Source organism: Oncorhynchus masou, chromosome 24 (assembly GCF_036934945.1).
Source record: "Oncorhynchus masou masou isolate Uvic2021 chromosome 24, UVic_Omas_1.1, whole genome shotgun sequence".
In the NCBI taxonomy this organism is placed as follows: domain Eukaryota; kingdom Metazoa; phylum Chordata; class Actinopteri; order Salmoniformes; family Salmonidae; genus Oncorhynchus; species Oncorhynchus masou.
Window position 1 is genome coordinate 62,794,326 of NC_088235.1, and position 12,913 is coordinate 62,807,238.

At 43.1% G+C, this 12,913-nt stretch overlaps 1 protein-coding gene across 1 annotated transcript in view; it reads right to left on the reverse strand.

Annotated features, from left to right (window-relative positions):
- Positions 1-1,517: 1,517 nt before the first annotated feature.
- LOC135511670 (heparan sulfate glucosamine 3-O-sulfotransferase 1-like) overlaps positions 1,518-12,913 on the reverse strand; it is a 74,900-nt gene continuing 63,504 nt past the window's right edge. The window contains exon 2 of the mRNA XM_064933150.1: positions 1,518-3,340. Coding sequence (XP_064789222.1) covers positions 2,251-3,156 — 906 coding nt within the window. The 5' untranslated portion in view covers positions 3,157-3,340 and the 3' untranslated portion in view covers positions 1,518-2,250. The remainder of the gene's footprint in view (positions 3,341-12,913) is intronic.

Here is a 12,913-nt window from a genome sequence, read left to right on the forward strand (position 1 = left end):
CAAATCGTACAACAGAGATAACCAAGGTGAAACTACCTAAAATGCACTGTTATTTCGATGCTTAATATCATGACTTTGATTAAAGATTTGGAAGTTTGGAATCAGACAGTGTTACTGTTCATAACATTATCTACATAATGTTGTTTAAATTTTGCAGTTCTGTTTTTCGGGTCATGGAAAAACACAGTTTTGGTAGGTGGCCCTTGGACTATTATGACAGTCATCGTCAGTCACAAAGAGGGTGTCTTGTCCTGCTCCCAAATACTTCTCCTGCATTCATCCCAATCATCAGTAACAGAGCATTGGGTCGGTACAATTCTGACACCAATGTGTGTGCAACTGCAATGGTAATAATATGGCTAATGGTTTGCCTTGAGTGGTGGGTTTTGACACCCTTATGTAGGTGTCATAACTAGCCATAAAATAACTCAATACATGTAACAGGTCTAAATGTAGGTGTCATGACAGTGTTATGACAAGTTGTGTCAGCTCTTATGACATGGTTATGACCTTGTTAGATGTTATGACACTATAATTAAAGTAAAGTGCTACCGCTGAGTTTATAGAGTTGTCACGCCTTGGTCATTGTATTTTCGTTATATATTTGGTTAGGCCAGGGTGCGACATGGGTTTATGTATTGTATTTTCGTATTGGGGTTTGTAGTATTTGGGATTGCGGCTGAGTAGGGGTGTTGTATAGGCTTTGCTGCTTGAGGCGGTTCTCAATCAGAGTCAGGTGATTCTCGTGGTCTCTGATTGGGAACCGTATTTAGGTAGCCTGGTTTTCACTTTGTATTTCGTGGGTGATTGTTCCTGTCTCTGTGTTAGTGTTCACCAGACAGGCTGTATAGGTTTTTTCACGTTCCGTTTGTTGTTTTTGTTATTTCATGTATCGTCATTTGTTCTATTAAAAACATGAGTAACCAACACGCTGCATTTCGGTCCGACTCTCTTTCGACAAACGAAGAACGCCGTTACAAGAGTATTCTGATAGCCTGTGCTGGATGGAGCCGTAGAACACAAGTATGGTTGAATAAACTACTATGAGACATCAATAAAACATAATACAGTATCAGTAAATAGGATACGGTAAGACTGAGTGTGAAAAACATTGCTTGTATCGAACTTCATATTTTAGTGTGGACAGACCAACACACCCCTACTGCTGGCAAGGGATAATGCCAGCAGCATTGATGTCTGTCCCCCCCTGGAGAACGGGAGCACTCTTTTAGCATCTGACAGAGCCACCAGACAGAAGGGAGATCACATAAGCACCAGTGGTCTCTCCAGACAGACAGCCTTGGCTGCTGTTTAAAGCCTAATCAATGAGGAAACATGACCTGTTACAATCTGAAATGTGCCGATTCTCTGTGGCAAGGAATGGCAAGTGATCTGACAGAAAGGTTCTAAGAAAACACAAAATATCCATCCATAATAACCAGAGATAATCATGATGAAAATAGTCATGTGTTTCTCTGCTGTTTATGTTGAATAATCACACTTGTGAAACGGCATCTTACATACAGCACAACTCCTGTGAGAACTGCTACAATAAGCATATGATTTACTGGCTGCTTTTACAGCCTAATCAAACAGTTGAACACTGAACAGTGGTAAAATACAGGAAGAGCTCTGACTTCAGCTTGCTGACTCTTGTGATTCGGCCCCTTTTGCTGCAGGCACTACCTTCAACGTCCAAATCCATTAGTGATTTCTGTACTACTAAAGCGGCGCTCGAGGGAAACCATTTCCCTGCATTAATGTCCTTCTTCCACCGCAGCGAATCAAACTCTTAGCCTAATGCCTCCGTCTACCTTAGCATGCTCTCTAAATAACTCAGGTTAGGAGCTGGAGAGCAGCACAAAGAACCAAGGGAGAAAAAGATCCCATTCCAGCGTTACATTTTTAAAGCAAAACTATTTATTATCAAGTACAGAAATATCAAACAAAAGTTAAAATCAGGTTCACAAATGAGTTTTTCCACAATCCGCATCGCTTCACTTTTGGCAGGTACAGTACAGATAATGACTTCAATCTTGGGGATTTTTCCATGTTAGTTTGTAAGTTCTTGTTTCGTAAATGTGGAACTGCTCTGCTGACACCAGAGCAGAGTAAAAGGCGATTGACAGGGGTGTTTGGGTGTCAGAGTTCGTAAAGTGCTTCTCCCCTATAACACTGGTCAGTCAGTCCTTGAACAGACATATCTAGGCCAGCGGGAACTAGTCCTCATAGGTAGAGGGGTGAACTGCCTTACTGCCAGTCAAAGGAGCGCTTCACCAGCCGGTAGAAGTTATGGTTGTGCTCCCGGAGGTAGGAGCGTAGCTGCTGCAGCACGGTACCGTTGACGGTAGGGTGGGGACGCCCTTTGGACTCATGCAGGCAGCGCTCTCGCCCTTCACTCCGGATGCAGTAGAACCCCTTGGTCTGGTTGAAGTAGAAGTTGGAGGACATTATCCTGGGGGGCAGGTTGAGAAAACGCTCCACCTTCTGTAGCTCAGGCAACGGGTCCCGGATCAAAGTATCCCCATCCACGATGTGGATCTGCTCTAGGGGGAAATAGCGCAACCAGTTGCTCATGTGCATGTCGTAGAGGCTCCGCTGGATGGCCTTATAGCGGGTATTGAGGGCTCCGCTGCGCACCAGCAGGTTCTCAATGGCCTGCACTGGCTTGTGGTTCTCCAGGCGGTTGAAGTAGACCTGGGTGTAGTCTGAGATGACACGTTCAGTTGGATCCCGCAAGATCAGCAGCAGCTTGATGGAGGAGTTCATGGCACGGATACGTTTTGGCGCCAAGGCAGAGGTGAAGTAGCCTGGTGTCTTCTCCACTGTGATCTGGTGTGGGTAGGAATATGGCATCAGCTCCCGGTACCAGTCAAATCCCTTAGCGTAGTTCTCGTCCCAGTCGAAAAAGTGCACCTCTGTGGCAGCGGCAGCGACCTCAGGGTGGATGTCTAGCATTTCCAGCAGGGCTCGTGTGCCGCCTTTACGCACCCCAATGATGATGCTGTGGGGGGCACATTTGCTAGTCCCCAGGGGTGGAGACAGAGTGTCATTAGCTGTGAGTCCAGGTCCTAGATCCAAATTCTGAACAAAATCTGGTGGGGCAGCATATGCCTGGAGAACTAGGAGGAACACTGCTACCAGCAAGCAGGCCATGGTGAGGGAGGGTGATGAGAAGATGGTCAGAGAGGGAGGAGATCAGAGAGGGATGTCCTGTTTAGCTGTGGATCAGAGCCATCTCTCGGAGATCAAAAGATGACAGGAAAGGAGAAGGGAGCGGTTGCCATTGAACATCAGAAGGAGGATGAGGAGGAGAAACCACAGCCAGTCCGAAGCACATCTGGAGAGACAGAAGACAAGAAGAAAAGAAATAGACTTAGATTTTCCCATCTGAATAGCTAGCATAGGCCCAAAGCACTTTCTTATTTTACCTGACAAAGCTTTCTAGTAATTCATAGACTGTATATCTGACTCAAGTGTTTCGTCTCCTTCGGTTATCATTATTCGTCTCTCATTGTCCTTCCATCTCGCTCTCAGATCTCTCCTTCCCATATCAAGAATCACTTACGTTTAATTTTATGCTGTCATTTAACAGGAATATACTTTTTTTGCTCAGTACAAAATGTGTGCCAGATATGTGAGAGCGTGACTCGGGGCCAAAACAGAGGTCACACTACTTCATCTTGTTTTACCGGGTCATAATCCTCACTCAAATCAATACAGTTAATATCCACCCTGGAACATTTCAATCCAAACAGCAGAGATAGGTTTTAAGGACACAGTGTGGCTGTAGAAATAAGAGGAGTTTTCAGTTCTGGATAACTTAGATTTTCCATACACGTGAAGCAAGATCAAAAGCAAGGCCAAGTGGAGGATGTTATGTATCGGGACAAAGTACTTGTGTTCTAGTGGGTTTCCGTAGCCTTAGTTCTAACGCTAAGTATCATGGGCATTGAAGTGGGTTGTTGGGAGTAGACTTCCTGAAGTAATATAAGATGCACAACTCCAGTACATACCCTCATTGCATCTAAAACGATTTCTCCATCCCCATTCCCGCATGAGTCTAAAGTTAATCTGAAGAGCCAAGATACAACAAAAGGTAGGACTAGTATTTAAAATACTGGATATACTGAACAGTTGAATCCTTCTGACCTTAAAAGTCATCTCAAATAGTTACGAGGAAAACATTTCTCCATGACAGTCAAAATAACTGCTCTGCTGCATAAACATCCAACAAAAACCAAAAAGGTCATGGTAAGGCTCTATAAATATTACTTCATTATTTCCACTTTGCTGTTTCCCAATATTAAATCAACCACTACCATGATTGAATAAACAGAAAGCTATTGCTAAGGAACAACAGTAGTCACAGCTCACTCTGGATGAAGCCTCCCACTCCCTAAACAGCAGAGGACAAATCTGTTCCCCACTTCCCAGAGGGTTGTCTGTTCCCACGGTGCCACTACCAGCCTCCCCCGCTCTCTAATCAGGTCTTCCCATTGCAGACTAAAGGGAGTGATACCTGGACCGTCATAAAGCTCTAATCTCTGGCCAGGGGGTCCAGGGGGCTGTGGATGGTAAGTATGGGGCTGGGTATGGGGCTAAGGATGGGGATAGAGCAGGGGCTAGGTAGCTGTGGATATGGAAATGAGGCTGGGGGCTCGGCCAAGATGTGGAGTTGAGGGCTTGGTATAAGGTCTGGGGCCGGGGTCAAGTACGAGGGCTGGGGCATGGACTAGGTATGGGGGATAGGGCTATAGGTGATGTAGCCCTGGGGGCTGGACCATCCCAGAAGCACTGTGGATAAAGAAAAGGTGCTCTACTGTGAATGTCTGCGCAGGGAGCCACTTACGCACTGTGACAGGCACGCCTGCCTGTCAGCGCTTCCATGGCAGAGAGCTGCCAAGTCCAATGCTAACAGCCAGGCGACCTTCCTGTCTTATCCAATTCCCCTCACTCCCTCAGCACACCGCCACCTGGAATGAGCCATTGTTTCACATCCCGCTGAGCCGCATTGCTTTATTCAAGGCTTGATGCATATCTTCAGGTTTTCATTCATCACACAGCCAGCCCGGCACAGTATCTCAGCATCTGGCAGAGCCTTTAACTAAAAATATTGGACTATTGGAGATAGAAACGGAATACCGACAGATTACAGACAAGAGAAATATATTTAGTCCAGAACTAAGTAAAAGGTCACATTGCAGTTGGCTGAATAAAACAAGATATTGAATACACTTAACATTTTTTTTTACAAAGACATGAAATCAGAATGCCCATTAACACCTGCATGCTTTATATCTGCAATCATTTAGCTATGCCTACCTACAACTATCACACACGTGGCGCTGCGCTGATCTTCTGTGATCTCATTTTACAGTTTGTCAGTGGCTGCAGAGACTGTGGCTTATTACCTCATAGCATTATCACGGAGAGCCTGAGCCAGTGGAGCTCATGGTTCGACCCGATTATTCATCATCCTAGGAGGCACAGAGGGAGAAGCCACAGGTTTCCTGTTCCACAGGAACCCAACTCCCACTAATTACTCAAGCCAGCTAGCTATATCTAATGCATGGTCTCGAATAGATCCCGACCGATATGTGATTTTTGGGTTCAATACCAATTTTAGGGAGTCAAAAGTCACCTCTATTTTTACATAAATTGAGCTCCAAATGATTAAAATACTTATACATGATTAGGCCTGGCTCACAGTCAGTGTTCCAGTTCATCCCAAAGGTGTTGAGGTCAGGGCTCTGCAGGCCAGTCAAGTTCTTCCACACCGATCTCTAAAAAAACAGGGGCACTGCCAAGCTGAAACAGGAAAGGGCCTTCCCCAAACTGTTGCCACAAAGTTGGAAGCACAGAACCATCTAGAATGTCACTAATTTAAAGGGGTGTCCACATACTTTTGCATATACAGTATAGTGTACTCTAAATGATGATTTCAATAATATCATTAAGAACATTTTATTTGTGGTTTACAGGATATACACCAAAAATAAACTACATCCTCTATAAATATGACAGTACAAGTTTAGTGCACCTTCTTAGGTAAAACTTAAAGATGTGTCTTTCTGTGGTAGTGGATAAGAAGTATCCAAAAGTCTTTGTGCTAAACCACCACAAGGGTTGGTTGGCTGAATGAATTAAACTTTGACTCAAAGTAAATCTGCACTGCTCACAAACAAGCATAAGCATTGAAATGCAGTAACATGGCGTTCATAACAGGTGTCAGCATTTGCCTTGTGTAGATCTCCTACAGTTTTCAAAACAGCCAAAGGTCATGTAAACACAGTGGCGTGTATTCATGAATGCCAAGGGAAGCCAGGCTTCTCCCAAAAAAAATGACCAATAAAAACAAAAGAAACATACAAAATAATGTATTTCGTCTATCTGTGTTTCATACATTTCTTTCAATTTGCAAGAGGCTGAATGTACCCCACAGAGAAAGCATCCAGGCTAACGAAACAGCACCCCTCTGTCTCAGTATGTGTAGCGTATCTATCTGATGCTGTCTGGCCCAAAAAAAAGTATGACATCGTTGCCGTCCATAGCATTGAATTCAAGGGAAGCCAGCGAGCATTTGACCTCCCTTGATAAAAAAATAATAAATAAAACAGCCAATCAGCGTTGGGACAAACAGTGTGAATTCAGCTGTGAATGGTCCTGGCGCACAAAAAAAAAGAAACTGTCAATGGAAGCCAGATTGGATTCAGACCAATGACATATCAGAAGTCAAACGTCATTAACAGAAAAAAACAAGAATTGTTGCATCTCGTTGTGTCTTTGTCCACCGGTGGCTAGCAACAACACATCATCAGTAGGGTAAAACTAACCTGTCTCACGACGGTCTAAACCCAGCTCACGTTCCCTATTAGTGGGTGAACAATCCAACGCTTGGTGAATTCTGCTTCACAATGATAGGAAGAGCCGACATCGAAGGATCAAAAATCACCAATCACCAAGAGATACGGATTTGGACTTGTGGTTCTACTTAATTCTCCGTACTTGAACTTATGTTGATTGGACTAAATTGTTTTTGGTATTTTTTAGTTGTCACTGTATTAGACTAAGCAATAGTTATTTAGAAGTCCGAAAGTGTTGGAAACATTACCTTACTTGACCTCCAGCATGGTCAAGCAACTGTTTGTTACATGCAAAATGTTTTGTTGACTTCACCAGACAGATGTTTCTCTCCAGTTTTGTAATGAAACAAATGTGTGGTTGAATTTATTCTGCCACTGTGTCTTCTTATTGTCTCCACCTTAGGCCTGTATATCACTGTGTCAAGGCATATGAACACATAGTTTGTACTATGGCTTTTCTGGCTTGGCTTCCCCAGTGATTTCACCAACGCTCCGCCACTGTGTAAACAAAGACTTTATGGCAACCTTGCAATGAGAGGATCAGTGCTATGCGGGATCCTTGGGATGAACCCTAAACCCTTACCCCTAAATTTTAAACTTAACGCCTACACTAAACTTAACCCTTACCTAACCTTAACCATTTTAAAAAGTAAACTTAAAATAGGGTGACGTTACGACTGTCCCAAGGATTCCACATAGCACAGACCATGAGAGTATGCCATGACAAGCTAGCGGTTCATTACGACATTGTTTTCTTACAGAACCCATATGTACTGTACATTACTGTTATTCAATACAAAATGTATTGGCTATACATTTTAACTTCAAATGAAGTGTTAATGACTGAAAATATTTATGCAGGCAATGCTTGCCACACTCCTTTAAGTCACACATTCTAATTAAGCTAGCTAATTTCCCCCCAACATCGGAATAACTTCGAAACCTCCAGCAGTTAGAGGTTTAAATCACCTCAAGCTCAACATTTAAATGGACTGGAAAATAACAGTAGGTTGTGACTAAAGACACCCTTCTAGCTGTCTGACCACTGATTTATTGCATGTTAGGTTTTGAAAAAAGTTATATATACACATTTTGTGGGAAACGCTGTATATTGTCAAATTCGACTGCATGACAGACCACACATTTAATATCCAACTTTTTACCTCTGAAATATATATATTTTTTCTAAACCGCTTATCAAAAAGTTGATGGTAGTATTTCCACTGAAATGTCAAACATACTAATTGCTAACCCGTTGATGGCTTGATCATAAGATAACACTGTTGAAGGTTATATATTTCTTAAATATGCCGATAATATGGGGTGCTACGATAGCTAGCTACTTATCTTATCCTGAATGCAAGCACATGGCGCAGATCTATTATTCAGGCGAACTGCCTTTTGCAGATTGCATATTTTGGAACAAACTAAATAAGCACACTAGCTATATGTCCAAACAGTGCTCTTTTTGTATCATGGTCGAGTGTTCACTTTGGCGCCAGTTCAGTGTTGGCACATAAGGAGCACAGATTGCTAGCTAGCGAAGCTAACTACCTTGCTGGCTAGCTAGCCAGTTAACGTTAACTAAGTGAGAATGTGATGAGGACAGGGCTGCTTGCTTGGTGAAGTGTACTTTTCAATATTTACTTAATGGCTGTGGCAAGCTACTCACCGTCAAACTACCATACCTAATCTCTCTCACGCTGTGACCTTGTGCTGAATGATGTTCAATGAGCAGCTCGTAGAGCGCCATTTTCGGGCAACCATTGAAAATGTCCAAAAATTACCACAAATGAGCAAACATTTGTTTATTCTATGTATATTGGTGCTTTCTCTGTGGAATGAAGTGGGATACAAATATGTCTCATTCATATTCAGTGGTTTCCCATTGTCTCATGTGAAGAGCAGCAGGTATTGTACTGCAAAGTTTGTTTTCCTAAAGAGTAACTTTCATCTAAAACCAGATGTTTTAGGCTTAGTTAGTGAAATACGGCAATTCTGGTCTGTACTTTGACAGTTCGTTACAAAAGCGAGATATATATATATATATATATATCTAACAATAAATAGATGACAATGGTGATCATTGCAACACGCTCTATTCCCTCTCACCTTTTTATCTTGATTAGCTAGTGAGATTTCAATGTCGAACCAATGCAATGATATTCATTAATATTGGCTTGCTATGTGAACTGCTTTTTCTGAAAATGTCCATCTCAGAGCCGGCCCTCCCATTAGGCAAGACTAGAATTTGGGGCGGCATTTTGGAAGTTGGCTGCCGCCCTCCGGCGCCTCTGATCGACTACTACACCGCCAGTGGCGCCCCAGCCGCCAGCTCATAGACGTTGCTGCAGTTCCCGCCATCACCCCATTCCCGCTTCACCCGATGTTCCTTCCCATTATCCTTGGTAGCTATGGTTGTGTGTTTTTATGAGATTATCCAATTCTGAAACATTAATTGAAAATAAATCTACCAATTAAACTATTGTATTGTTTTTTAATGTTTGTGTGTGAGGAAGATGATTATTGATTAAGGCAGTAGCCTAGCATAGCCTGTTAATGTTAGCTAGCTACTAGTGGAAATACTATCTGCTAATAGTAAGCTATAGAGATTTGCAACCAAATTAGCTATCATGTCTAAGAGACAAAAACTAATCAGGAAGCGAATATATATATTTTTTAACTAATGAGAAAAGAGGCACAATCTCTAAACCAAAGTGATTCGCTGCATGCAGTAATGTTCATCAGCCAGTGTGGAGAACGACATGACTCAGAGAACAGGCCGTTCAATCACCAAGACGGACGAGCCACCGTTCAATGGATCTCGCAGCGAACCGGAGGAGTCCGAGCCATCCACTGATGATGACAGCTCTCTGGGTGGACAAGACCAGTTGGTCGCACCAGGCCAAGCCACACATCCAAACAATGCCAGCAGAAAACCTACTATCTGGGACCCAGATTCAGATTTGTTGCTCCACATCCCGATGATATTGGTGCTGCTGCTGCTGCAGGATATCAATCCGAGGGCCTTTTTTCAGCCAATGCAGCGCGCACTTGCTGAACCTGGTTCTCTCTGATGCAGCATCGTGTTGCTTGGCGGCAGCTGAGTTAGCGGCTCAGTTAACACATTTTTATCCAGACCTACACACCGCTGGGATGTGCTGAAAGGGAACGTGAAAGATAGCATGAAACAATTTCACAGTGAAATCCTTTAGCACCACAAGATGGGAGAGCCGTGCATTACAAAATCAACTTCCAAGAAGCAGTGCATGCTTTTGCTGCCAGGAAGGCCAGGCAAGTCAACTTGTCTTTGAAAAGGTAAGAATTGATCATAAACTCACATTAATTCTATCACAGAGTAATTTTTAAGATGACTCTTAAAGCACTCCATCACTCTCCTTCTTGGTCAAACAGCCCTTACACAGCTTGGAGGTGTGTTGTGTCATTGTCCCGTTGAAAAACAAATGATCATCCCATCTGGTTTGTGCTTAGTGGGACTGTGTCGCTGCAGAATGATGTGGTAGCCATGTGGTAGCCATGCAATTCTAAATAAATCACAGACAATGTCACCAGCAAAGCACCCCCACACAATCACACCTCCTCCATGCTTCACGTTAGGAACCACACATGCGGAGATCATCCATTCACCTACTCTGTCTCACAAAGACAAGGAGGTTGGGACCAAGTATCTCAAATTTGGACTAATCAGACCAAAGGACAGATTTCCACCAGTTTAATGTCCACTGATAGTGTTTAGCATTTTTATTGGTGTCCTTTAGTGGTGGTTTCTTTGCAGCAATTCAACCATGAAGGCCTGATTCACACAGTCTCCTCTGAACAGTCGATGTTGAGATGTGTCTGTTACTTGAACTCTGAAGCATTTATTTTGGCTGCAATTTCTGAGGCTGGTAACTCTAATGGACTTATCCCCTGCAGCAGAGGCAACTGAGTCTTCATTTCCTATGGTGGTCCTCATGAGAGCTGTGGCTTCACGGTTTTTGTGACTACACTTGAAGAAACTTTCAAAGTCCTTGAAATTGTCCGCATTGACTGACTTTCATGTCTTAAAAGTAATGATGGACTGACGTTTCTCTGCTTTTGCCATACTATGGACGTGGTCTTTTACCAAATAGGGTTATCTTCTGTATACCACCACTACCTTGTCACAACACAACTGATTGGCTCAAACGCATTAAGAACAATATAAATTACACCACTTCACTAGGCACACTTGTTAATTAAAATGCATTCGAGGTGACTTCCTCACGAAGCTGGTTGAGAGAATTCCAAGAGTGTGCAAAGCAGTCATCAAGGCAAAGGGTGGCTACTTTGAAGAACCTTAAATATATTTTGATTTGTTTAACATTTGTTACTACATTATTCCATATGTGTTATTTCATAGTTTTGATGTCTTCACTATCAATCCACAATGTAGCAAATATAAAAAATAAAGAAAAACCCTTGAATAAGTAGGTGTGTACAAACTTTTGACGGGTACTCTTATGTGCATGCACGCATGAAAATCTTGTTTGGGCCTAATCATAGAATCAGAGCCTAATTCTTCCTATTCAAAAACGTGGTAGGCCTACCTGTTTGACAAACTCATGCACATCATCTGTATCCGTGTTTCATTCCATAGTATGTTTTAATATATTTGTACTACATTGCTATCTGTCTCAAATCATCAGCATGAAGAACACTGAATTCTGTCATGTGGACTGAATTGTCATTCAAATAATGTTGTGCCTCTGTTTCATATCTGCTAAGCACACCTCTGCAAGCCACACAGCCACTGTCTCAGAGTGGTTGGGTGAGCTCCTTCCTGGCTGGCTGTGTCCAGAGGTGACATTGGACAGGGCCATGCTGTCTCCCAACCCCAGTCTCAATTCACAGTAATTATTCTGCAATAGTTTGTGCTGGGGGGGATAGGGTCAACTTCCCTTATCCAGACCAGTATTCACAAAGTGTCTTAGAGTCGGAGTGCTGATCTAGGATCAGTGTTAATTGTAGATCATATTGACTGGTGGAACCTGACCCTAGATCAGCACTCCTACTCGTGGCACATTTCCATCCAGGATTTAACTCGAGTTCTACCCAAGAGGCTCAGACTTTTTTGTTTCCATCTACGCAGGCTGGCACCCGTGTGTCACTGGGCCATGGCTACAGCAGACCTGCTGTCACTTGGGACAAAGTCAAGCCAGTGGTACTTTTCAGCTGGCGTTTACATAACAATGGCGAAAAATGAACTTTAATATCTTCTCACAAAACAGCTGTTTAAATCAATCTTGATTATGCAGACGTTGTTGATTCTGCTCTTCACAAGTCCTCGGTGCCAGCCTTAGCTACGGAAACTATTTCCCTAGTATAACATATGCGTCTAAACATCAGTGTTACACTAGTGTATGAGTCGAAAAGCAGCACTGGACCCTTGTTCTTACCAGATGCTGTTGAGAATTAAGAAGAGCTGGATGACGATGTAACCGAAGGGCAGGATGCCCCCTCCTTGTCAATGGGAGCATGCCTAAGATCTCACATTACACCAGGGCCAATATTCACAAAGCATCCAATGCTGCTTTTTGACTAACAGTGTTACCCCAGCGTATACACCCTTGTGTTATACTGGGGAAATCGTTTCCATAGCTAGTGCTGGCAGTGAGGACTTGTGAAGAGCAGAATCAACCTCTGCATAAATCAAAACAGCTGCTTTGTGGGAAGATGTTCAAGTTCAGTTAGCCATTGTTAGGTAGATGCAGGCTGAAAAGTACCAGCGGCCTAAGTGAGAGCAGGTCCGCTAGAGCCATGGTTTAGTGAGACACCATGGTTTAGTGAGACACGGGTGCCAGACCACGTAGATGGAAAGAGAAATTCTGAGCCTTTTAGGTAACATACTGAGGTAAATCATATGGAAATAGGTCACATAAGTAGAAGTGCTGATCTAGGGTCAGGTTGCACCAGGCAAAATAATTTTAGGATCTAAAATTAAAAACTGATCCTAGATCAGCACTCTGTGTGAACTCTTTGTGAATACTGTTCCAGATGAGACAAGT